At 35.8% G+C, this 27,781-nt stretch overlaps 1 protein-coding gene across 3 annotated transcripts in view; it reads left to right on the forward strand.

The window, feature by feature from the left end:
* LOC139753813 (uncharacterized) overlaps positions 1-27,781 on the forward strand; it is a 167,410-nt gene extending 139,629 nt beyond the window's left edge. For all 3 annotated transcript variants that reach the window (XM_071670707.1, XM_071670706.1, XM_071670708.1), the window contains 2 exons: positions 19,407-19,545; positions 25,040-27,781. In XM_071670707.1, coding sequence (XP_071526808.1) covers positions 19,407-19,545; positions 25,040-26,440 — 1,540 coding nt within the window. In that variant the 3' untranslated portion in view covers positions 26,441-27,781. The remainder of the gene's footprint in view (positions 1-19,406; positions 19,546-25,039) is intronic.

Raw genomic sequence — 27,781 nt, forward strand, 5'->3', positions numbered from 1 at the left:
ATTTGCATTTAGCATTCAAAATACTTCTTATAATAAGTTTTTAAAAGAAATCGATTTTTCTAAGAAAAGTGCCAAAAATTGAAGGTAATAGTTCAGGGTAATTTTCATCTCAAAAAAATTTTTGTTTTCAAATTGAAAGATAAGATATTCAAACACTTCTATACTTGAAAAAGTCATGGAAAATATATCACAATGCACTAAGTTACCGATATATGCTCAGTAAATTCGAAGCAGAGAAGCAGAAAATCTTGTAAAATTGAGTTCATTTAAGAGCTTAAACGAATGTCATAAAAATGAGTAAACGATATTTTATCACCAGATTTGCATTCAGCGTGCAAAATACTTCTTATAATGAGTTATTAAACGAAATCGATTTTTCTACGAAAAATGCCAAAAACTGAAGGTAATTTTTAGCTCAAAAAAATTTTTGTTTTCAAATTGAAAGATAAGATATTCAAACACTTCTATACTTGAAATAATCATGGAAAATATATCATAATGCACTAAGTTACCGCTATATACTCAGTAAATTCGAGGCAGAGCAGCAGAAAATCTTTAAGAATTGACTTCATTTAAGACCTTAAACGAATGTCATAAAGATAAGTAAACCATATTTTATCACCAGATTTCCATTCAGCATGCAAAATACTTCTTATAATGAGTTTTTGAAAGGAAATCGATATTTTTACGAAAAATGCCAAATATTGAAGGTAATAGTTCAGGTTAATTTTTAGATCAAAAAAATTTTATTTTAAATTTGAAAGATGATGTCATTAAACACGTTTATATTTGAAATAATCATGGAAAATGTAACACAATGCTCTCCGTTACCGATACACACCCAGTAAATACGATGCGAAAGACCAGAAAATATTTCGAAATTGACTTCATTCAACTCCTGAAACAAATGTCATAAAGATGAATAAACGATATTTTAACACCAGATTTCCATTCAGCATTCAAAATACTTCTTATAATAAGTTTTTAAAGGAAATCGATTTTTCTAAGAAAAGTGCCAAAATTGAAGGTAATAGTTCAGGGTGATTTTTAGCTCAAAAAATTTTTTTTTTTCAAATTGAAAGATAAGATATTCAAACACTTCTATACTTGAAATAATCATGGAAAATATATCACAATGCACTAAGTTACCGATATATGCTCAGTAAATTCAAAGTAATGAAGCATAAAATCTTGTAAAATTGACTTCATTTAAGAGCTTAAACGAATGTAATAAAATTAAGTAAACGATATTTTATGACCAGATTTCCATTCAGCATGCAAAATACTTCTTATAATGAGTTTTTAAAGGAAATCGATTTTTCTACGAATAATGCCAAGAATTGAAGGTAATAGTTCAGGGTAATATTTAGCTCAAAAAAATTTTTGTTTTCAAATTGAAAGATAAGATATTCAAACACTTCTATACTTGAAATAATCATGGAAAATATATCACAATACACTAAGTTACCGCTATATACTCAGTAAATTCGAGGCAGAGGAGCAGAAAATCTTTAAGAATTGGCTTCATTTAAGAGCTTAAACGAATGTCATAAAAATAAGTAAACGATATTTTATCACCAGATTTGCATTCAGCATGCAAAATACTTCTTATAATGAGTTTTTAAAGAAATCGATTCTTTTACGAAAAATGCCAAAAATTGAAGTTAATAGTTCAGGGTAATTTTTAGCTCAAAAACGTTTTTCTTTTCAAATTGAAAGATAAGATATTCAAACACTTCTATACTTGAAATAATCATGGAAAATATATAACAATACACTAAGTTACCGATATATACTCAGTAAACTCGAAGCAGAGGAGCAGAAAATCTTGTAAAATTGACTTCATTTAAGAGCTTAAACGAATGTCATAAAAATGAGTAAACGATATTTTATCACCAGATTTGCATTCAGCATGCAAAATACTTCTTATAATGAGTTTTTAAAGGAAATCGATTTTTCTACGAAAAATGCCAAAAATTGAAGGTTATAGTTCAGGGTAATTTTTAGCTCAAAAAAATTTTTGTTTTCAAATTGAAAGATAAGATATTCAAACACGTCTATACTTGAAATAATCATCGAAAATATATCACAATGCACTAAGTTACCGCTATATACTCAGTAAATTAGAGGCAGAGGAGCAGAAAATCTTTAAGAATTGACTTCATTTAAGACCTTAAACGAATGTCATAAAGATGAGTAAACGATATTTCATCACCAGATGAAATACGATGCGAAAGAGCAGAAAATATTTCGAAATTGACTTCATTCAGCACCTGAAACAAATGTCATAAAGATGAATAAACGATATTCTGACACCAGATTTGCATTTAGTGTGCAAAATACTTCTTATAATGAGTTTTTAAAAGGAAATCGATATTTCTACGAAAAATGCCAAATATTGAAGGTAATAGTTCAGGGTAATTTTTAGCTCAAAAAAATTTTTGTTTTCAAATTGAAAGATAAGATATTCAAACACTTCTATACTTGAAATAATCATGGAAAATATATCACAATGCAATAAGTTGCCGCTATATACTCAGTAAATTCGAAGCAGAGGAGCAGAAAATCTTTGAGAATTGGCTTCATTTAAGAGCTTAAACGAATGTCATAAAAATAAGTAAACGATATTTTATCACCAGATTTGCATTCAGCATGCAAAATACTTCTTATAATGAGTTTTTAAAGGAAATCGATATTTCTACGAATAATGCCAAAAATTGAAGGTAATAGTTCAGGGTAATTTTTAGCTCAAAAAAATTTTTGTTTTCAAATTGAAAGATAAGATATTCAAACACTTCTATACTTGAAATAATCATGGAAAATATATCACAATGCACTAAGTTACCGATATATACTCAGTAAACTCGAAGCAGAGGAGCAGAAAATCTTGTAAAATTGACTTCATTTAAGAGCTTAAACGAATGTCATAAAAATGAGTAAACGATATTTTATCACCAGATTTGCATTCAGCATGCAAAATAACTCTTATAATGAGTTTTTAAAGGAAATCGATTTTTCTAATAAAAATACCAAAAATTGAAGGTAATAGTTCAGGATAATTTTTAGCTCAAAAAAAATTTTATTTTAAATTTGAAAGATGATATATTTAAACACGTTTATATTTGAAATAATCATGAAAAATGTAACACAATGCTCTCCGTTACCGATACACACCCAGTAAATACGATGCGAAAGAGCAGAAAATATTTCGAAATTGACTTCACTCAACACCTGATACAAATGTCATAAAGATGAATAAACGATATTTTAACACCAGATTTGCATTCAGCATGCAAAATACTTTTATAATAAGTTTTTCAATGAAATCGATTTTCTAAGAAAAGTGCCAAAAATTGAAGGTAATAGTTCAGGGTAATTTTTAGCCATAAAAAGTTTTTGTTTTCAAATTGAAAGATAAGATATTCAAACACTTCTATACTTGAAATAATCATGGAAAATATATCACAATGCACTAAGTTACCGATATATACTCAGTAAATTCGAAGTAGAGGAGCAGAAAATATTGTAAAATTGACTTCATTTAAGAGCTTAAACGAATGTCATAAAAATGAGTAAACGATATTTTATCACCAGATTTGCATGCAGCATGCAAAATACTTCTTATAATGAGTTTTCTAAGGAAATCGATTTTCTACGAAAAATGCCAAAAATTGAAGGTAATAGTTCAGGGTAATTTTTAGCTCAAAAAAATTTTTGTTTTCAAATTGAAAGATAAGATATTCAAACACTAATATACTTGAAATAATCATCGAAAATATATCACAATGCACTAAGTTACCTCTATATACTTAGTAAATTCGAAGCAGAGGAGCAGAAAATCTTTAAGAATTGGCTTCATTTAAGAGCTTAAACGAATATCATAAAAAGAAGTAAACGATATTTTATCACCATATTTGCATTCAGCATGCAAAATACTTCTTATAATGAGTTTTTAAAGGAAATTGATATTTCTACAAATAATGCCAAAAATTGAAGGTAATAGCTCAAGGTAATTTTTAGCTCAAAAAAATTTTAGTTTTCAAATTGAAAGATAAGATATTCAAACACTTCTATACTTGAAATAATCATGGAAAATATATCGCAATGCACTAAGTTACCGATATATACTCAGTAAATTCGAAGCAGAGGAGCAGAAAATCTTTAAGAATTGACTTCATTTAAGAGCTTAAACGAATGTCATAAAAATAAGTAAACGATATTTTATCACCAGATTTGCATTCAGCATGCAAAATAACTTTTATACTGAGTTTTTAAAGGAAATCGATTTTTCTAATAAAAATACCAAAAATTGAAGGTAATAGTTCAGGGTAATTTATAGCTCAAAAAAAATTTTATTTTAAATTTGAAAGATGATATATTTAAACACGTTTATATTTGAAATAATCATGAAAAATGTAACACAATGCTCTCCGTCACCGATACACACCCAGTAAATACGATGCGAAAGAGCAGAAAATATTTCGAAGTTGACCTCATTCAACAACTGAAACAAATGTCATAAAGATGAATAAACGATATTTTAACACCAGATTTGCATTCAGCATGCAAAATACTTTTTATAATAAGTTTTTCAATGAAATCGATTTTCTAAGAAAAGTGCCAAAAATTGAAGGTAATAGTTCAGGGTAATTTTTAGCCATAAAAAGTTTTTGTTTTCAAATTGAAAGATAAGATATTCAAACACTTCTACACTTGAAATAATCATGGAAAATATATCACAACGCAATAAGTTACCGCTATATACTCAGTAAATTCTAAGCAGAGGATCAGAAAGTCTTTAAGAATTGACTTCATTTAAGAGCTTAAACGAATGTCATAAAAACAAGTAAACGATATTTCATCACCATATTTGCATTCAGTATTCAAATTACTTCTTATAATGAGTTTTTAAAGGAAATCGACATTTCTTCGAGAAATGCCCAAAATTGTAGGTAATAGTTCAGGGTAATTTTTAGCTCAAAAAAATTTTTGCTTTCAAATTGAAAGATAAGATATTCAAACACTTCTATACTTGAAATAATCATGGAAAATATATCACAATACACTAAGTTACCGATATATATTCAGTAAACTCGAAGCAGAGAATCAGGATATCTTGTAAAATTGACTTCATTTAAGAGCTTAAACAAATGTCATAAAAATGAGTAAACGATATTTTATTACCAGATTTGCACTCAGCATGCAAAATACCTCTTATAATGAGTTTTTAAAGGAAATCGATTTTTCTAAGAAAAATGCCAAAAATTGAAGGTAATTTTTAGCTCAAAAAAATTTTATTTTGAATTTTAAAGATGATTTATTTAAACATGTTTATATTTGAAATAACCATGAAAAATGTAACACAATGCTCTCCGTTACTGATACACACCCTGTAAATACGATACGAAAGAGCAGAAAATATTTCGAAATTGACTTCATTCAGCACCTGAAACAAATGTCATAAAGATGAATAAACGATATTTTAACACAAGATTTGCATTCAGCATGCAAAATACTTCTTACAATGAGTTTTTAAAAGAAATCGATTTTTCTAATAAAAATGCCAAAAATTGAAGGTAATAGTTCAGGGTAATTTTTAGCTCAAAAAAATTTTTGTTTTCAAATTGAAAGATAAGATATTCAAACACTTCTATACTTGAAATAATCATGGAAAATATATCACAATGCACTAAGTTACCGATATATACTCAGTAAATTCGAAGTAGAGGAGCAGAAAATATTGTAAAATTGACTTCATTTAAGAGCTTAAACGAATGTCATAAAAATGAGTAAACGATATTTTATCACCAGATTTGCATGCAGCATGCAAAATACTTCTTATAATGAGTTTTCTAAGGAAATCGATTTTCTACGAAAAATGCCAAAAATTGAAGGTAATAGTTCAGGGTAATTTTTAGCTCAAAAAAATTTTTGTTTTCAAATTGAAAGATAAGATATTCAAACACTAATATACTTGAAATAATCATCGAAAATATATCACAATGCACTAAGTTACCTCTATATACTTAGTAAATTCGAAGCAGAGGAGCAGAAAATCTTTAAGAATTGGCTTCATTTAAGAGCTTAAACGAATATCATAAAAAGAAGTAAACGATATTTTATCACCATATTTGCATTCAGCATGCAAAATACTTCTTATAATGAGTTTTTAAAGGAAATCGATATTTCTTCGAATAATGCCAAAAATTGAAGGTAATAGTTCAGGGTAATTTTTAGCTCAAAAAAATTTTTGTTTTCAAATTGAAAGATAAGATATTCAAACAATTCTATACTTGAAATAATCATGGAAAATATATCACAATACACTAAGTTACCGATATATACTCAGTAAACTCGAAGCAGATTAGCAGAAAATCTTGTAAAATTGACTTCATTTAAGAGCTTAAACGAATGTCGTAAAAATGAGTAAACGATATTTTATCACCAGATTTGCATTCAGCATGCAAAATAACTCTTATAATGAGTTTTTAAAGGAAATCGATTTTTCTAATAAAAATACCAAAAATTGAAGTATTACTTCAGAGTAATTTCTAGCTCAAAAAATTTTTTTTTTAAATTTGAAAGATGATATATTTAAACACGTTTATATTTGAAATAATCATGGAAAATGTAACACAATGCTCAACGTTACCGATACACACCCAGTAAATACGATGCGAAAGAGCAGAAAATATTTCGAAATTGACTTCATTCAACACCTGAAACAAATGTCATGAAGATGAATAAACGATATTTTAACACCAGATTTGCATTCAGCATGCAAAATACTTCTTATAATGAGTTTTTAAAAGAAATTGATTTTTCTAAGAAAAGTGCCAAAAATTGAAGGTAATAGTTCAGGGTAATTTTTAGCTCAAAAAAATTTTTGTTTTCAAATTGAAGGGTAAGATATTCAAACACTTCTATACTTGAAATAATCATGGAAAATATATCACAATGCACTAAGTTACCGATATATACTCAGTAAATTCGAGGCAGAGGAGCAGAAAATCTTTAAGAATTGACTTCATTTAAGAGCTTAAACGAATGTCATAAAAATAAGTAAACGATATTTTATCACCAGATTTGCATTCAGCATGCAAAATTCTTCTTATAATGAGTTTTTAAAGGAAATCGATATTTCTACGAAAAATGCCAAATATTGAAGGTAATAGTTTAGGGTAATTTTTAGCTCAAAAAAATTTTTGTATTCAAATTGAAAGATAAGATATTCAAACACTTCTATACTTAAAAAAAATCATGGAAAATATATCACAACACACTAAGTTACCGATATATACTCAGTAAACTCAAAGCAGAAGAGAAAAAAATCTTGTAAAATTGACTTCATTTAAGGGCTTAAACGAATATCATGATAATGAGTAAACGATATTTTATCACCAGATTTGCATTCAGCATGCAAAATACCTCTTATAATGAGTTTTTAAAGGAAATCGATTTTTCTAATAAAAATTCGAAAAATTGAAGTATTACTTCAGAGTGATTTTTAGCTCAAAAATTTTTATTTTAAATTTGAAAGATGATATATTTAAACACGTTTATATTTGAAATAATCATGGAAAATGTAACACAATGCTCAACGTTACCGATACACACCCAGTAAATACGATGCGAAAGAGCAGAAAATATTTCGAAATTGACTTCATTCAACACCTGAAACAAATGTCATAAAGATAAATAAACGATATTTTAACACCAGATTTGCATTTAGCATGCAAAATACTTCTTATAATGAGTTTTTAAAGGAAATCGATTTTTCTAAGAAAAGTGCCAAAAATTTAGCTCAAAAAAATTTTTGTTTTCAAATTGAAAGATAAGATATTCAAACACTTCTATACTTGAAATAATCATGGAAAATATGCTCAATAAATTCGAAGCAGAGGAGCAGAAAATCTTGTAAAATTGACTTCATTTAAGAGCTTAAAAGAGTGTCATAAAAATGAGTAAACGATATTTTATCACCAGATTTGAATTCAGCATGCAAAATACTTCTTATAATGAGTTTTTAAAAGAAATCGATTTTTCTACGAAAAATGCCAAAAATTGAAGGTAATAGTTCAGGGTAATTTTTAGCTCAAAAAAATTTTTGTTTTCAAATTGAAAGATAAGATATTCAAACACTTCTACACTTGAAATAATCATGGAAAATATATCACAATGCGCTAAGTTACCGCTATATACTCAGTAAATTCGAAGCAGAGGAGCAGAAAATCTTTAAGAATTGACTTCATTTAAGAGCTTAAACGAATGTCATAAAAATAAGTAAACGATATTTTATCACCAGATTTGCATTCAGCATGCAAAATACTTCTTATAATGAGTTTTTAAAGGAAATCGATATTTCTACGAAAAATGCCAAATATTGAAGGTAATTTTTAGCTCAAAAAAATTTTTGTTTTCAAATTGAAAGATAAGATATTCAAACACTTCTATACCTGAAATAATCATGGGAAATATATCACAATGCACTAAGTTACCGATATATACTCAGTAAATTCGAAGCAGAGGAGCAGAAAATCTTTAAGAATTGACTTCATTTAAGAGCTTAAACGAATGTCATAAAAATGAGTAAACTATATTTTCTCGCCAGATTTGCATTCAGCATTTAAAATACTTCTTATAATGAGTTTTTAAAGGAAATCGATATTTCATCGAGAAATGCCAAAAATTGAAGGTAATAGTTCAGGGTAATTTTTACTCAAAAAATTTTTCGTTTTCAAATTGAAAGATAAGATATTGAAACACTTCTATACTTGAAATAATCATGGAAAATATATCACAATACACTAAGTTACCGATATATACTCAGTAAACTCGAAGCAGAGGGGCAGAAAATCTTGTAAAATTGACTTCATTTAAGAGCTTAAACGAATGTCATAAAAATGAGTAAACTATATTTTATCACCAGATTTCCGTTCAGCATGCAAAATACCTCTTATGATGAGTTTTTAAAGGAAATCGATTTTTCTAATAAAAATGCCAAAAATTGAAGGTAATAGTTCAGGGTAATTTTTAGCTCAAAAAAAATCCTATTTTTAATTTGAAAGATGATATATTTAAACACGTTTATATTTGAAATAACCATGGAAAATGTAACACAATGCTCTAAGTTACCGATACACACCCAGTAAATATGATGCGAAAGAGCCGAAAATATTTCGAAATTGACTTCATTCAACACCTGAAACAAATGTCATAAAGATGAATAAACGATATTTTAACACCAGATTTGCATTCAGCATGCAAAATACTTCTTATAATGAGTTTTTAAAGGAAATCGATATTTCTACAAAAAATGCCAAATATTGAGGGGGTAATTTTTAGCTCAAAAAATTTTTGTTTTCAAATTGAAAGATAAGATATTCCGACACTTCTATCCTTGAAATAATCATGGAAAATATATCACAATGCACTAAGTTACCGATATATACTCAGTAAATTGGAGGCAGAGGAGCAGAAAATCTTGTAAAATTGACTTCATTTAAGGGCTTAAACGAATGTCATAAAAATGAGTAAACGATATTTTATCACCAGATTTGCATTCAGCATGCAAAATACCTCTTATAATGAGTTTTTAAAGGAAATCGATTTTTGTAAGAAAAATGCCAGGGTAATTTTTAGCTGAAACAAAATTTTATTTTAAGTTTGAAAAATGATATATCTAAACACGTTTATACTTGAAATAATCATGGAAAATGTAACACAATGCTCTCCGTTACCGATACATACCCAGTAAATGCGATGCGAAAGAACAGAAAATATTTCGAAATTGACTTCATTCAACACCTGAAACAAATGTCATACAGATGAATAAACGATATTTTATCACCAGATTCGCATTTAGCATGCAAAATACTTCTTATAATGAGTTTTTAAAGGAAATCGATTTTCTAAGCAAAAATGTCAAAAATTGAAGGTTAATAGTTCAGGGTAATTTTTAGCTCAAAAAATTTTTTGTATTGATATTGAAAGATAAGATATTCAAACACTTCTATACTTGAAATAATCATGGAAAATATATCACAATGCACTAAGTTACCACTATATACTCAGTAAATTCGAAGCAGAGGAGCAGAAAATCTTGTAAAATTGACTTCATTTAAGAGCTTAAACGAATGTCATAAAAATGAGTAAACGATATTTTATCACCATTTTTGCATTCAGAATGCAAAATACTTCTTATAATGAGTTTTTAAATGAAATCGATTTTTCTACGAAAAACAGCAAAAATTGTAGGTAATAGTTTAGCGTATTTTTTAGCTCAAACAAGTAGTTGTTGTGCTGTCATTTGGATGAACCAGGGCACATGAAGCGGTCACGGGAAACCACAGAAAGATGGATGGGACCTGTGTGGATAGAGGGGGCTACAGTTTCGGTACAGTACATATGACAACTAGAAAAAGGATGCAGGAGAATGAGGTCTTTTTTCGTCTGTTCATAGCGTTACCTCCCCAGCGCGGGAAACAGCGAACAAGTGTGAAAGCAATAGTAATATATATATATATATATATATATATATATATATATATATATATATATATATATATATATATATATATATATATCATCCCAGGGGATGGGAGAGAAAATACTTTCCATGTATTCCCATGCGTGTCATAGAAGGCGACTAAAAGGGGTGTTAGCAGGGGGCTGGAAATCCGCCCCTCGTTTTTACTTTTCCAAAATATTTTAAGGAACAGAGAAGGGGGCCAATTGAGGATTTTCCCTCCAAGGGTCTAGTCATCTGTTCTTGGCTTTACCTCGCTAATGCTGGAAATGGCGATATAATGTATATATATATATATATATATATATATATATATATATATATATATATATATATATATATATATATTTTTTTTTTTTTTTTTTTTTCAAACTATTCGCCATTTCCCGCATTAGCGAGGTAGCGTTAAGAACAGAGGACTGGGCCTTTGAGGGAATACCCTCACCTGGCCCAATTCTCTGTTCCTTCTTTTGGAAAATTGAAAAAAAAACCGAGAGGGGAGGATTTCCAGCCCCCCGCTCCCTCCCCTTTTAGTCGCCTTCTACGACACGCAGGGAATACGTGGGAAGTATTCTTAATCCCCTATCCCCAGGGATCATATATATATATATATATATATATATATATATATATATATATATATATATATATATATATATGTGTGTGTGTGTGTGTGTGTGTGTGTGTGTGTGTGTGTATAAAGAGTGTGGTTGAGAGAGCAGAAGAGGGTATATTGAAATGGTTTGGTCACCTGGAATGAGTGAGGAAAGATTGACAAAGAGGATATATATGTGTCAGAAGTGGAGGGAACAAGAAGTGGGAGACTAAATTGGAGGTGGAAAGATGGAGTGAAAAAGATTTTGAGCGATCGGAGCCTGAACATACAGGAGGGTGAAAGGCGTGCAAGGAATAGAGTGAATTGGAACGATGTGGTATACCGGGGTCGGCGTGCTGTCTGTGGATTGAACCAGGGCATGTGAAGCGTCTGGGGTAAACCATGGAAAGTTGTGTGGGGCCTGGATGTGGGAAGGGATACTGTGGTTTCGATGCAGCTAGAGACTGAGTGTGAACGAATGTGGACAGAGACTGAGTGTGAACGAATGTGGCCTTTGTTGTCTTTTCCTGGGGTAAACCATGGAAAGTTTTGTGGGGCCTGGATGTGGAAAGGGAGCTGTGATTTCGGTGCATTACACATGACAGCTTGAGACTGAGTGTGAACGAATGTGGCCTTTGTTGTTTTTCTCCTAGCGCTACCTTGCGCGCACTCGAGGGAAGGGGGGTGTCATTTCGTGTGGAGGGGTGGCAGCGGAATGGATGAAGGCAGCATGTATGAATATGTACATGTGTATATACGTATATGTCTGTGTATGTATATGTATGTATACGTTGAAATGTATAGATATGTATATGTGCATGTGAGGGCGTTTATGAATATACATGTGTATGTGGGTGGGTATGGGCCATTTTTTCGTCTTTTTCCTTGCGCTACCTCGCTAACGCGGAAGACAGCGTCAAAGTTTAATAAAAATTGTTTATATATATATATATATATATATATATATATATATATATATATATATATATATATATATATATATATATATGGCCCAACAGTAAGGTACTGTAAACTTCATTATCACGCCAAGTTCAACGTTATTACCAGTTATCACCAGCAACGGTGCGACCCAGGGCGGAGCGTGTCGGATTGCTCTACAATGGAGCAGGCGGATGATGACTGGAACAAACCGTCTGTCTCTCCTATTAACTGGAAACTGGTTGACACCCTCCACCCACCCACCGTTCCTTACACAGACGTTTTGCCACCTCCATCCACCCCCTCCCCACATACATACACACACACACACACATACACACACAGTCAGCGGTGGACGTGGGGAGCGAGCCAGTCAGTCAGTGTGTTAGTGGTGAGGGAACAGCCGCTGCCGCTTCCTCATCCTCCTACCCCGCAGTAACTCCCTTACCAGTCTCTTGATAGTTCAAAGCTACGTACGTGGCGCGCCCCCAGCCTAGCGGTATCTCATTAATGGGAGAGAAGTGTTATCAACACCGTTTGCAAATAAACTCTCACTCATAAAGTGTCCCGTTAACTTCTGTATATCAATACAGCTACTGTAACGAGTTACTGGCACGTGAGGACATCTGCACCGCCTCTCGCCAATCGCAGTCCTATAATAAAAAAAAAAGTGCCTATAAAGTTCGTCATTGTCGCGTCATCTATTAAAACCGAAGCTTAATTCTACAAACTCAGAGAGGAAACACACTCTCCGTCTCGAAGAAGACACAAACTCCTGTTTTGAGACTCTTGGTCCGAACGAGATATAGGGTTGTTTATCAAGATTCCTGAAGATATCAAAGTGGATATCAAAGCCCCTATAAAAGACACCGAGAGGTCGGTACGTCGAGGTATTAATACCTCGAGAAGTCGTGCTGTGTGAAGATGATTGCGAACAGAGGTTCTGGAGTGTGCAGGTAAACAACAGGCGGTCGAGGGTGTGCACAGACGAAGTCGGAGGAACGCAGGAGGTAAAAATGCAGAGGTGAGTGACCGGACGTTGACGCAGTGCGCGGAGGGAAGTGTGAGTCGTATTCAGAGCGTCGCTTGTAAAGTTACGATGTGTGACCCTACTGGGAATAACAGTGTGTGTGTGTGTGTGTGTGTGTGTGTGTGTGTGTGTGTTTACATGAATCGGTGTTTTATATCTAAGTGTGTGTGTGTGTGTGTGTGTTTACATGAATCGGTAAGTGTTTTATATCTGAGTGTTTGCCTGAGTGAGTTTTTGTTTGTTTAACATTATTAATACAGTTGAACAAAAAGGAAACGGTGGGTAGAAATGTAGAGAAAATATGCACGATATAGACAGTTGTTGGACTGTACAGAGGAAAGGTGTGTGTGTGTGTGTGAGTCAAATGTTCATGTGTGCGTTTCTAACTTGTGTGTGTGTATGTGCGTTTCGGTCTCTGTCTCAAATTGGTGATTGTGCAAGGCAATATGGGTCACGCGAATGCATAATTTTCGTTGAGCGTGATTTCCTGTTGAATATATATATATATATATATATATATATATATATATATATATATATATATATATATATATATATATATATATATATATCCCTGGGGATAGGGGAGAGAGAATACTTCCCACGCATTCCCCGCGTGTCGTAGGGGACGGGAGCGGGGGGCTAGAAACCCTCCCCTCATTGTATTTTGACTTTCTTAAAGGGTAAAGAGAAGGAGTCATGCGGGGAATGCTCATCCTCCTCGAAGGCTCAAATTGGGGTATCTGGATGTGTGAGGATGTAACCAAGATGAGAAAAAAGGAGAGATAGGTAGTATGTTTGAGGAAAGGAACCTGGATGTTTTGGCTCTGAGTGAAACGAAGCTCAAGGGTAAAGGGGAAGAGAGGTTTGGAAATGTCTTGGGAAGAAAGTCAGGGGTTGGTGAGAGGACAAGAGCAAAGGAAGGAGTAGCACTACTACTGAAACAGGAGTTGTGGGAGTATGTGATAGTGTGTAAGAAAGTAAATTCTTGTTTGAAATGGGTAAAACTGAAAGTGGATTGAGAGAGAGAGATGGGTGATTATTGGTGCCTATGCACCTGGTCATGAGAGGAAAGATTATGAGGTAAAAGTTTTGGGAGCAGCTGAGTGAGTGTGTTAGCAGCTTTGAAGCACGAGACTGGGTTATAGTGATGGGTGATTTGAATGCAAAGGTGAGTAATGTGGCAGTTGAGGGAATAATTAGGTTTACATGGGGTGTTCAGTGTTGTAAATGGGAATGGTGAAGAGCTTGTAGATTTGTGCTGAAAAAGGACAGGTGATTGGGAATACCTGGTTTAACAAGAGAGATATACATAAGTATACATATGTAAGTACGAGAGATGACCAGAGAGCGTTATTGGAGTATGTGTTAACTGATAGGCGCATGAAAGAGAGACTTTTGGATGTTAATGTGCTGAGAGGGGCAACTGGAGGGATGTCTGATCATTTTCTTGTGGAGGCGAAGGTGAAGATTTGTAGAGGTTTTCAGAAGAGAAGAGAGAATGTTGAAGTGAAGAGAGTGGTGAGAGTAAGTGAGCTTGGAAATGAGACTTGTAAGAGGAAGTACCAGGAGAGATTGAGTGCAGAATGGCAAAAGGTGAGAGCAAATGACGTAAGGGGAGTGGAGGAGGAATGGGATGTATTTAGGGAAGCAGTGATGGCTTGCGGAAAAGATGCATGTTGCAGAGAAAGGTGGGAGGTGGCCACATTAGGAAGGGTAGTGAGTGGCTGGATGAAGAAGTAAGATTGTTAGTGAAAGAGAAGAGTCAATTTGGATGATTTTTACAGGAAAACAGTGCAAATGACAGGGAGATGTATAAAAGAAAGAGGCAGGACGTCAAGAAAAAGGTGCAAGAGGTGATAAGAGGGCAAATGAGAGTTGGGGTGAGAGAGTATCATTAAATTTTAGGGAGGATAAAAAGATGTTTTGGAAGGAGGTAAATAAAGTGCATAAGACAAAAGAACAAATGGGAACATCGGTGAAGGGGGCTAATGGGGAGGTAATAACAAGGAGTGGTGAAGTGAGAAGGGGATGGAGTGAGTATTTGGAAGGTTTGTTGAATGTGTTTAATGATAGAGTGGCAGACATAGGGTGTTTTGTTCGAGGTGGTGTGCGAAGTGAGAAGGTCAGGAAGAATGGTTTGGTAAACAGAGAAGAGGTAGTGAGAGCTCTGTGGAAGATGAAAGCCGGCAAGGCGGCGGGTTTGGATGGTATTGCAGTGAAAGTTATCAAAAAAGGGGGTGAATGTGTTGTTGACTGGTTGGTGAGGATATTCAATATATGTATGGTTCATGGTGAAGTGCCTGAGGACTGGCGGAATGCATGCATAGTGCCATATTAAAAAGGCAAAGGGAATAAAGGTGATTGTTCAAATTACAGAGGTATATGTTCAAATTACAGAGATATAAGTTTATTTAGTATTCCTGGGAAATTATATGGGAGGGTATTGATTGAGAGGGTGAAAGCATGTTCAAAGCATCAGACTGGGGAAGAGCACTGTGCTTTCAGAAGTGTGGATCAGGTGTTTGCTTTGAAGAATATATGTGAGAAATACTTAGAAAAACAAGTGGATTTGTATGTAGCATTTATGGATCTGGAGAAGGCATATGATACACTGTTGATAGAGATGCTCTTTGGAAGGTATTAAGAGTATAGGGTGTGGGAGGTAAGTTGCAAGAAGCAGTAAAAACTTTTTATCAAGGATGTAAGGTATGTGTATGAGTAGGAAGAGAGGAAAATGATTGGTTCCCAGTGAATGTCGGTTTGCGGCAGGGGTGTGTGATATCTCCATGGTTGTTTAATTTGTTTATGGATGCATGCAAGTATGCAGTCTTTTGTGCATGAAAGGGCTTGGGAAGTGAGTCATTTATTGTTCGCTGATGGAACAGCGCTGGTGGCTGATTCGGGTGAGAAACTGCACAAGCTGGTGACTGAGTTTGGTAAAGTGTGTGAAAGAAGAAGCTGAGAATAAATGTGAATAAGAGCAAGGTTATTAGGTTCGGTAGGGTTGAGGGACAAGTCATTTGGGAGGTAAGTTTGAATACAAAAAAACTGGAGGAAGTTAAGCGTTTTTGATATCTGGGACTGGATTTAGCAGCGGATGGACCCATGGAAGCGGAACTGAGTCACAGGGTGGGGGAGGGAGTAAAGGTTCTGGGGAGCGTTGAAGGATGTGTGGAAGACCAGAACGTTATCTCAGAGAGCAAATATGGGTATGTTTGAAGGAATAGTGGTTCCAACAATTTTATATGGTTGCAAGGCGTGGGCTATAGATAGGGTTGTGCAGAGGAGGGTGGATGTGTTTGAAATGAGATGTGGTGTGAGGTGGTTTGATCAAGTAAGTAATGAAAGGGTAAGAGAGATGTGTGGTAATAGAAAGAGTGTGGTTGAGAGAGCAGAAGAGGGTGTATTGAAATGGTTTGGTCACATGGAGAGAATGAGTGAGGAAAGATTGTCAAAGAGGATATATGTGTCAAAAGTGGAAGAAACGAGGAGAAGTGGGAGACCAAATTGGAGGTGGAAAGATGGAGTGAAAAAGATTTTGTGTGATCGGGGCCTGAACATGCAGGAGGGTGAAAGGAGGGCAAGGAACAGAGTGAATTGGATCGATGTGGTGTACCGGGGTTGACGTGCTGTCAGTGGATTGAATCAGGGCATGTGAAGCGTCTGGAGTAAACCATGGAAAGCTGTGTAGGTATGTATATTTGCGTGTGTGGACGTATGTATATACATGTGTATGGGGGTGGGTTGGGCCATTTCTTTCGTCTGTTTCCTTGCGCTACCTCGCAAACGCGGGAGACAGCGGCAAAAAAAAAAAAAAAAAAAAAAATATATATATATATATATATATATATATATATATATATATATATATATATATATATATATATATATATATATCCCTGGGGATAGGAGAGAAAGAATACTTCCCACGTATTCCCTGCGTGTCGTAGAAGGCGACTAAAAGGGAAGGGAGCTACGACACGCAGGGAATACATGGGAAGTATTCTTAATCCCCTATCCCCAGGGATAATATATATATATATATATATATATATATATATATATATATATATATATATATATATATATATATATACTGATACATTTGGGTATGTACTGGAGAGGGCAATAAAAAATTATGGCTTTCCCCAATAACATCGAACCATCAAATAGTTAGTAATATCCCTGCTCATTGATTGTGAACTTAAGTTCTTCACGTCTAATCCCATCTTCACCCCTCCTAGTTTTTCTTCACTTTCTGTATCATCCTTCTCTATCCTTCTCTTAGTCCAACCCATTCATTCCCGTTTGAGTCTTGCTGCTCCCACCAACCAACCCAAACCACTGATCATATCCCAGCCAGGACTGATTCATACTGCCTCTTTTTCCTTATTGCTCTTTTGAGGACTCCAGTCCTCCATGTTCCAGTCATCGAAACTGCACATATCTACAAACTGTTGTATGAAAGTGTTTCTTCTTACTGACTTCACGGTCCACGACAGCGAGTATCTCACACTTCAAGAGACTCATCGTTCACTCCAACTTTCTCTTCCTCTTTCTGTAAGATTACCCGAGCGCAGCCTCGTATGTACAACGGGTCTATTTTAATTCCCTTCAGTCTGTCTTTAACCCCCCTCCAACCCCTTCAACCAGATATTCCTAAACATTTCCCACCCCAGCAAAAAGGCGATAAAGAGACCAAATGAAGTCTCCTTATAAACTTTGAAATCCCACCAGCTATACTTCCACCTCTCTCAGAAACATAATTGAGCAGGTTTTCCTCTAAGAAGCCATGTTTTCCACTTCTTTCCTTGCTAAAACACCTTCCTTTCCTCCATCATTCATCCTCTCACATTCAGGTCACAGAACTAAAAAGACAGCATGATTATGAAAAGTTCATTAAAGACTCACCTGGCCGTACATAACTGCATGATACCTACGTCATTACTCTCTTGAGTTGCACAGTACACTTCCATTAACTTTAATCCGTAAGCAAAATTGTGTCTGATCTTGATTATGATTATTTTGCCGTATTTTTAGCCATATTTCTCCATTCACACGCCCTGACCTCTTGAATGCCACAGTCTTAAGAAGAAGCAATGCCATCTCTCCATTGATCTGGGGGTTAATCCTCCTGAAGTTTTGAAGAAATATACCGAAGAATTTATTCCAGCCCTTTATCTGCTTTTCATATATTCCACTTTATACCACTACTGATTCTAAGTTTGAGGAGCCTGTTGCCCTCTATATCATGAAAACCTTTAGACAAAGCTTAAGTTTTTCTAGCTAATTTTCCTCAAAGTGGCCTCCCTAATATTCTGACTTACTGGATCACTTTTACTCTGTGGTCATAGCCCCCATGTGCAGGTATATATCTTGCATTATATTTTCATGGTTTTTTTTAATAAGTATCTTTGTAAACATAATCTACACAGACCAATTTACAGGCAATCACTGTTTCTCAATATTCTGTTTTTGCATTAATCAGCTTTCAACTATCTCCGTAACCATACCTTTCACATCCCGTGTTCAATATCTATGAGAGAAGTGATGACTATATAAACTTAAGCGCCTTACAAACTCAAGCATGAACTATCTTTTTCCAGATAAGACTTTTCAACCCTCTTTTAAGCAACTCATTTATACTTCCCTCACTCACAACAGTCTTCCTTGACAGATCATATTCGTTGATCTCCCATGGAAAAAATAAATCTCTTAAACTTCAGAATTCTAAATACATATCTTCTCTCACTGAGTATACTCCATTTTTCCTCTCCATTAGAACAACTCGCTCTTCACTCAGACTATATGCTTCCTTGCAATGAATATTGTTCTCATACTTTGGGGAGAAATGTTTCACTCTTATCTCAATTCCTCTTGAGAGAGAAAAATAATGAATTAAACCTCCTTCCTTCCTTTACAAAAATCAGAACTTATCCCCATTCATCCTTTTTTTCTCGTGCCGTTGGTTACTGGATCAGTATAAAATCGTATGTATCTCTTCACAGTAGTCAGTCCAAGTCCTCACGTGCTGTGCCACAGGCTGAGGCAGCAGAAATGATCGTGGAGGATGTGTTGTTACCTTCATAGACATTTCATTTGGTTTACAACCCCCTGACTTTATCATCAGGTAATCAATCATCTTGATCGCATTACAGTGTAAGGTCCCCGAGTCTCCTCCTGATTTTGGCCTTAATGAAGGTCAACAAATGGAAACACTCATATCCAACTTGGTGACTTTACTCTTGCAAACAAGCAATATTTCTACATGTCTTCTTATCTAAGGAGCTTAACTATACTCTTCTTTGCAGTATCACATGTCGTCTACTTCGTCTGCCATTACTACATCTGCAGCAGCTACTGCTGCTTGTGATGGTTCTGACGATGCCAGGCAAAGGACAACAGTTTGATAAAATGCCCTCAGGCACCTCACCGCCCTTCCTTGAACTGGTATGTAACCATTTTGTCATCAGTAAATATGCTCTTAATCCATATTGAATGTAATATTTATGATGAGACGTCAGTCAGCTGTGGCATCTTGTCAGAAATACAGCAACATTGGAAACCATTTTTGAATTATGGGAACCAATTAAGAATGTCCTAAACCCTCTACAAATGTCTTGAACCAATTGTCCAGAACCAGCTGGAAATGTCTGGAACCTATTGTAACAGTCCAGAACCAGCTGCAAGTGTCTGAAACCAGCTGTTAATGTCTGGAACCAGCAGTGAATGATTGGAACAGGCTTTGAATGTTTGGAACTAGTTGTGAATGCCTGACACCAGCTGTGAATGTCTGAAACCAGCTGTGAATGTCTAGAACAAGCTGTGAATGTTCTCCTGTTTGCCCCGCCGTCGGGTTTGCTACCATTACATGTGTGGAATCGTTTGAAGGAACCGTTGCTAGGTCTGGTTACAAATGGTGACTATTTTACGGGCCCCTCTAATCTTTGGTACATTCTTGACACTTCACGTTGACCTCTTTCTTTGTCTGAGCTGATATGCTTTCTGGTTGCCAAGGTTATTGCCTGGCCATGAGTCTCATCTGTTCTTAAAATATTTTTTATCAAACTACTTCCTACAAATGTCATCTCTTATTCTCCACCCGCCCTCTTCCTTTACATTTTCCTTCTTACTGTGGTTTCTCTGGCTAGCAACTTGTATCAGACTTGATATTCTTATGTTCAACTTCAAGTGATTGTTCATTTTGATGCTCATATCCACCTCAGAAGCACTAGTAAAGAGGTGTACACTTTGGTGCTCATATCCACCTCACAAGCACTCTTAAAGAAGTTTGTTCAATTTAGAATTTTGCCCTTAAGTTATAGTTTTTTACATATTTCTTGTCTACAGTACAAGAATCATAACGTCTTTGTATTAATGTTATCATAATGCCAAATCTTATCTCTCTTAGCTTGTCATTTTCCTATTGACTTCGTACATTAAACAAAAGCCATTTACTTTATAAATAATATGGAATCATATTAACTGAATCAGTGATTTAGTTCACTGAGAATCATGTTATCCATTAAATGCAATACAAAGACTCACAAAATTCACAAAAGACTATGTTGTATGTGGCCCTGATCACTAACCTCTACAACTTTTAGTAAATTGTTTTTGGTCCCAACTCACTGCTCACCACAAGACAATATCTGTTGATTACAAGCCATCAAGCAATATTCAGTAATATATTAAAGATAGGTAACTGCATTTGAAAGCTCTACAACTAAAAATCATCTGATATAACTCCTGCTAAGAACAAAAATAATTACAAGTATATCACTTCAACTAACACCTGATCTTAAGGTATAATAAATTATTCTCCATTATATCTCCTATATAATCTGCTTATAAAGTTTCACTTTTTTCTATTTTGTGGGGTGGACCAGCTGAAACATCTACTAACAAGCAGAGCTGATCTCAAAATTCATATCTAAAACAAGTCTTACCAAGTATGATTACCATGCAGACAATTATATTTATATTTCTTGTCACAAAGATACTAGAATAAGTGAACAAAGCAACCTCATCAGCCATTCTGTAAAGGATGGCAGTTACCTATAAATAATGTAGATGTTACAGTTTAAACATCACATGTTACCTTTGTAATCTCCTTTGACTTTAATGACACTTTAGACAGCCAGCCACTGTGGAGAGATGGAAAAAATAATCAGACATATAACTAACAGAGACATAAAATGCAAGATAATACAGAATACCAATATGCAGCAGATTCATTTTTAACAGAGTATAAAAAAAAAAAAAAAAAAAAAAATATATATATATATATATATATATATATATATATATATATATATATATATATATATATATATATATATATATATATATATATATTATTTATTTATTTATTTTATTTGATTTGTCTTTGTCGCTGTCTCCCACATTTGCAAGGTAGCGCAAGGAAACAGATGAAAGAATGGCCCAACCCACCCACATACACATGTACATACATACACGTCCACACACGCAAATATACATACCCATACATCTCAATGTATATATATATATATATATATATATATATATTATTTATTTTTATTTTATTTGTCTTTGTCGCTGTCTCCCACATTTGCAAGGTAGCGCAAGGAAACAGATGAAAGAATGGCCCAACCCACCCACATACACATGTACATACACGTCCACACACGCAAATATACATACCCATACATCTCAATGTACATATATACACATGCACACAATTCACACTGTCTGCCTTTATTCATTCCCATTGCCACCCCGCCACACATGAAATAACAACCCCCTCCCCCCTCATGTGCACGAGGTAGCGCTAGGAAAAGACAACAAAGGCCACATTCGTTCACACTCAGTCTCTAGCTGTCATGTATAATGCACCAAAACCACAGCTCCCTTTCTACATCCAGGCCCCACAAAACTTTCCATGGTTTACCCTAGACGCTTCACATGCCCTGGTTCAATCCATTGACAGCACATCGACCTCGGTATACCACATCATTCCAATTCACTCTATTCCTTGCACGCCTTTCACCCTCCTGCATGTTAAGGCCCCGATCACTCAAAATCTTTTTCACTTCATCTTTCCACCTCCAATTTGGTCTCCCACTTCTCCTCGTTCCCTCCCCCTCAGACACATATATCCTCTTTGTCAATCTTTCCTCACTCATTCTCTCCATGTGACCAAACCATTTCAAAACACCCTCTTCTGCTCTCTCAACCACACTCTTTTTATTACCACACATCTATCTTACCCTTTCACTACTTACTTGATCAGACCACCACAAACCACATATTGTCCTCAGACATCTCATTTCCTACACATCCACCCTCCTCCACACAACCCTATCTATAGCCCATGCCTCACAACCATATAACATTGTTGGAACCACTATTCCTTCAAACATACTCATTTTTGCTCTCCGAGATAACGTTCTCACCTTCCACACATTCTTCAACACTCCCAGAACCTTCGCCCACTCCCCCACTGTGACTCAGTTCCACTTCCATGGTTCCATCCGCTGCCAAATCCACTCCCAGATATCTACACTTCACTTCCTCCCGTTTATCTCCATTCAGACTTACCTCCCACTTCACTTGTCTCTCAACCCTACTGAACCTAATAACCTTGCTCTTATTCACATTTACCCTAAGCTTTCTTCTTTCACACACTACCAAACTCAGTCACCAACTTATGCAGTTTCTCACCTGAATCAGCCACCAGTGCCGTATCATCAGCGAACAACAACTGACTCACTTCCCAAGCCCCTTCATCCACAACAGACTGCATACTTGCCCCTCTCTCCAAAACTCTTCCATTCACCTCCATCACAACCCCATCCATAAACAAATTAAATAACCATGGAGACATCACGCACCCCTGCCGCAAACCGACATTCACTGGGAACCAATCACTTTCCTCTCTTCCTGTTTGTACACATGCCTTACATCCTCGATAAAAAGTTTTCACTGCTTCTAACAACTTACCTCCCACACCATATACTCTTCATACCTTCCACAGAGCGTCTCTATCAACTCTATCATATGCCTTCTCCGGATCCATAAATGCTACATACAAATCCATCTGTTTTTCTAAGTATTTCTCACAAACATTCTTCAAAGCGAACACCTGATCCACACATCCTCTACCACTTCTGAAAGCACACTGCTCTTTCCCAATCTGATGCTCTGTACATGCCTTGACCCTCTTAATCAATACCCTCCCATATAATTTCCTAGGAATACTCAACAAACTTATACCTCTGTAATTTGAACATTCACCTTCATCCCCTTTTCCTTATTACAATGGCACTATGCATGCATTCTGCCAATCCTTAGGCACTTCACCATGAACCATACATACACTGAATATCCTCACCAACCAGTCAACAACATAGTCACTCCCTTTTTTAATGATAATGATAAATATATATGTATATTATGTATATTCATGTGTATGTGGGTGGGTTGGGCCATTCCTTGTCTGTTTCCTTGTCCTGTCTTACTGATGCAAGAAACGGTGATTAAGTACAATAAAAACATATGTATATTGCGGTGTTGCTGGTAAAAGCATGAAATGTCTGTCATAATATGAGAATGAAAGCAACTGTTCATCACGAAGCCCAGACCATCATTTCTCAGACATGGGAGAATGTAGGTTCCCATCAGGCTCTCATGAGCACCTTCATCAACTCAGTTTCTCCTGTCACAGTTTCTAATGCAGCTATGGCACCCATAGCAAAGCTAGACTATTCTCCTAAGCATGACCGTACAATCTTGGGTATAATGGTGTTGATCTTATTATAAATCTTAAGAATCAGGTCAGAAGTGAGGCCACCACACCGATGGGTCTTACCATCATCCTCAAAGGTTATACTGTCAAGCTCAAGGGACGTACTGTCGCTTTTGGTTAATACTATCATGCCCTCAGTTTGTACTGTTGTGCTTAAGGGTCATACTGTTTTGCATAGGCAATTAAAACAAAAGGAGAGGATTAGAGTTTTGAATCTGTTTAGTGGAAAAAGGAAAGAATATTGTAGCAATATTCCATGGCACATTTTCATAGATCTTCATCTCTGCATGTAAGAGCTCACACACACAAATAATAAAACTGCATTCAAGCTCATGGATAAGGAAATATTCATCAAAGTGTTGATATTCTGCCGTAGGCCAAAACTAGAAATGCTTCAGTTTCGTCACTGCACCTAAAGAAGCACAGAGAATTACGAAGGAAAGTGATGGTACCTGGTTTAAGAGAGTTAAGTTAGAAGCCTTAGATATGTGCACCTTGGAAAAGAGAACATTGAGGGTTTACTTACCACAACTTTTAAGCTTTTTGAACGAGTCTGATGAGGTCAGGGAACAGGTCTTTGAATACGCAAAGATAGAACAACCACAGACCATAACAGGGAAATAAAACAAGAAACATATTAGAAGAGATGTATGGAGTAATTTTTATGGTATCACAGTAGTGAATGAATGAAATAAATTGAAATGAAACAGTAAATGCTGATAGTATACAAAAGTTCGAAATCCTATATGACATTAGAGAAAGTTCATGAGATGAGGTCCCACATATGTTAAACTCCCTTCCTGTACTGTATAAATAGGTTATTACCTGCACAGCACAGAAAGTTCAAGAGATGGGGCCCCATCAGTGTAATGCTCTCTTTATGTACTGTACAAATAGGTATTATACATACACACATTATCAAAACTTTTAATTTGATGTAAACAATGAAACAAAAAACTGTTGTACAATTGTGATATGATTGTATGTACCAGAAAATAATGGTAAAGCTCAGTTTTGAAGAAAGAGTAGCAGAAGTGGTACAGTAGCACAAAAATTAAGAGCTTCTTTTGTTTTGAAATGAGAGGAAAATGTACAAAAATGATTAATTGGGAAGATTTTGCTTAAATCTCTCAAAAATGCTCTGTTCCTTTTCAGGTTGCCAAGGACCACCCTGTCTTACGGGCCAGTGATGCCACCTCTGCCAACACAAGTTTTGTGGGTCAAGTCTTCGTTGCCAGTGATAGTGGAATGGTCAGCAACAGTTCCCTGTACCAGCCTGGGAACAACAGTACCAGCAGCACATTGCCCACTGCCCAGCCACTGATACAGAAGTGGAACCGTGTCCAGCACATCTTCCCAATGAGGCCCATCAGCCACTACCAGCTCTCAAATTCAAGGAAAGACTTCCTCCAACAGAACTATCAGAGACCGTTGAGAAGCACTCAGTACCCACTGAGACGCAGCCCAAATTCAAGAAGACATTCAGCAAATACCCAGAAACAGAAGCAGACCAAGACTGAACACAGCTACTCCCAAAATCAAAAGAATAATCCAGGGAGCAACCCCCAAGCACAACATAGGGAGGACACATTTGAAATTGGTTTCAGGAACCCGAGTGATTCTCTTCCTAACCAGTTCTATCCACCTCGGGTTACCCAAAGGTATGTCCCACACCCTAACCCCTTCGGCAGATCGCAACAATTTCCTCAACAGTCTCAAGTCCACCATAATGTACAGCAAAAAGTATACAGATTACTCCCTGATGAGCAGTCTGAAAGGTATCTGAAAGAACCAGGCCCTGAAATATCTGTCCATGACCTGACTAGTGCTTTTTACACAGCACGTGAACTTCTTTCCAGCTCCTCTGTCTTAAAAACATCTTCCACTCGCAACACAAATGGAGCAGCATCCCCAACCAACTCCCAAAGATCTTTTAGCACAAGCACTAATAGCAAAAGACCATCCCTCAATCCTCAGCATGACTACATCCATCCAAGAGCACCACCAGACTCATACTACCGAACACAATACCACAAGATGCCACAACATACGAAGCAATGGGTTTATGATCTTAATCACTACCCTCCAAGTGTCGCTTACAGAGAGCTTTACTTTGACCACCAGCGCCCTCCAAGGATTACCCAAAATCTACAGGAAGCTGACCACAGCCATCGCAAGAAGATGCACTACACTCCAAACAGCAACAGTAGAGATGGTCAACAGAAAGCCCAGTCATCTCTCAGTAATACATACAACTTTGACCCAATAACACGACAGCATTCAGTGGATCACTACCTCGCCAATCAAAACTTAAAAGACCCAGTATACCGAAATCAAGAAATGAATTCAAGAAAAACCACAGTAAGACTCAATTATGCCAGGTTGCCCAATGGTTATGAGTCACCAACAACAACTTTCGAGGACCTAATCAGCAAAGGGAAGGATGGGAACATAAGTGTTACCAGAAGGAAAAAAATTAGATTTGATATCAAGAGACCCCACCCCACTGTCCAGGTTAATGGTCATAGTCGTCCTCACTTCACAGATAGTTCATGAGGTGAATTTATACATTAAACCACCTGAAGATGTTCTTGATGTAGTTACCTTTTAGTTGTAGTGGGACCTTAGAGATGTTCTTGATTTACTGTTACCTCTTAGTTGTAGAGAGGGGCCTGAAGATGTGTGTAGTGACCTTTTAGTTGTAGTGGGGTCTTTGAGATGTTCTTGATTTACTGTTACCTCTTAGTTGTAGAGAGGGGCCTGAAGATGTGTGTAGTGACCTTTTAGTTGCAGTAGAGATCTAAAGATTTTCTTGATCTACTTTTACCTCTTAGTGGAGATGAAGAGCTGAAAGTGTTCTTGTGTAGTGACCCTTTAGTTGTAGTGGAGATCTGAAGATTTACTTGATCTATTTTTACCTCTTACTGGAGATGGAGAGCTGAAAGTGTTCTTAATGTGTTGTTAGCTCTTGCACACATCTATCACGTATGACAAACTTTCTTCTTGAAGATTGTACCAGGAGCAACAGGGACCATATCAAATGTCTTTTGCAGTTTTACACTTATTTCATGTTACTATATCTATACCTCTGACACCTGTTCCATTCTGGGGTGTCCACAGCGAGTCTCCACAACTAGTAAACTCCATTGCTTCTGCTTAGCCTTTAGTGCCTCACACATAACGCACCACTGACAGGGAGCAAGTCTAGAGCAGTGTTTGCAAAGGCTACAATCTAATGTTCCTACAAGGAAAAGACATAGCCAAGACTGACTGTTCTCCATCTTTTATCTCTTTCTTGTATCTCCCCTGACAATGTGATCATTACAGGAAAGAGCACTTGGAACTTTTCCTGTTTCATTTTCCTGTGGTTTTTTGCATATACTAGATCACGCACATCACTGTGACTTCTTGCAATATATTTTTTTTTCTTTTTTTTTTCGGTCTCCCGCGTTTGCGAGGTAGCGCAAGGAAACAGACGAAAGAAATGGCCCAACCCACCCCCATACACATGTATATACATAAGTCCACACGCAAATATACATACCTACACTGCTTTCCATGGTTTACCCCAGACGCTTCACATGCCCTGATTCAATCCACTGACAGCACGTCAACCCCAGTATACCACATCGATCCAATTTACTCTATTCCTTGCCCTCCTTTCACCCTCCTGCATGTTCACGCCCCGATCACACAAAATCTTTTTCACTCCATCTTTCCACCTCCAATTTGGTCTCCCACTTCTCCTCGTTCCCTCCACCTTCGACACATATATCCTCTTGGTCAATCTTTCCTCACTCATTCTCTCCATGTGCCCAAACCATTTCAAAACACCCTCTTCTGCTCTCTCAACCACGCTCTTTTTATTTCCACACATCTCTCTTACCCTTACGTTAC

This window comes from Panulirus ornatus, chromosome 15 (assembly GCF_036320965.1).
Source record: "Panulirus ornatus isolate Po-2019 chromosome 15, ASM3632096v1, whole genome shotgun sequence".
Lineage (NCBI taxonomy): Eukaryota > Metazoa > Arthropoda > Malacostraca > Decapoda > Palinuridae > Panulirus > Panulirus ornatus.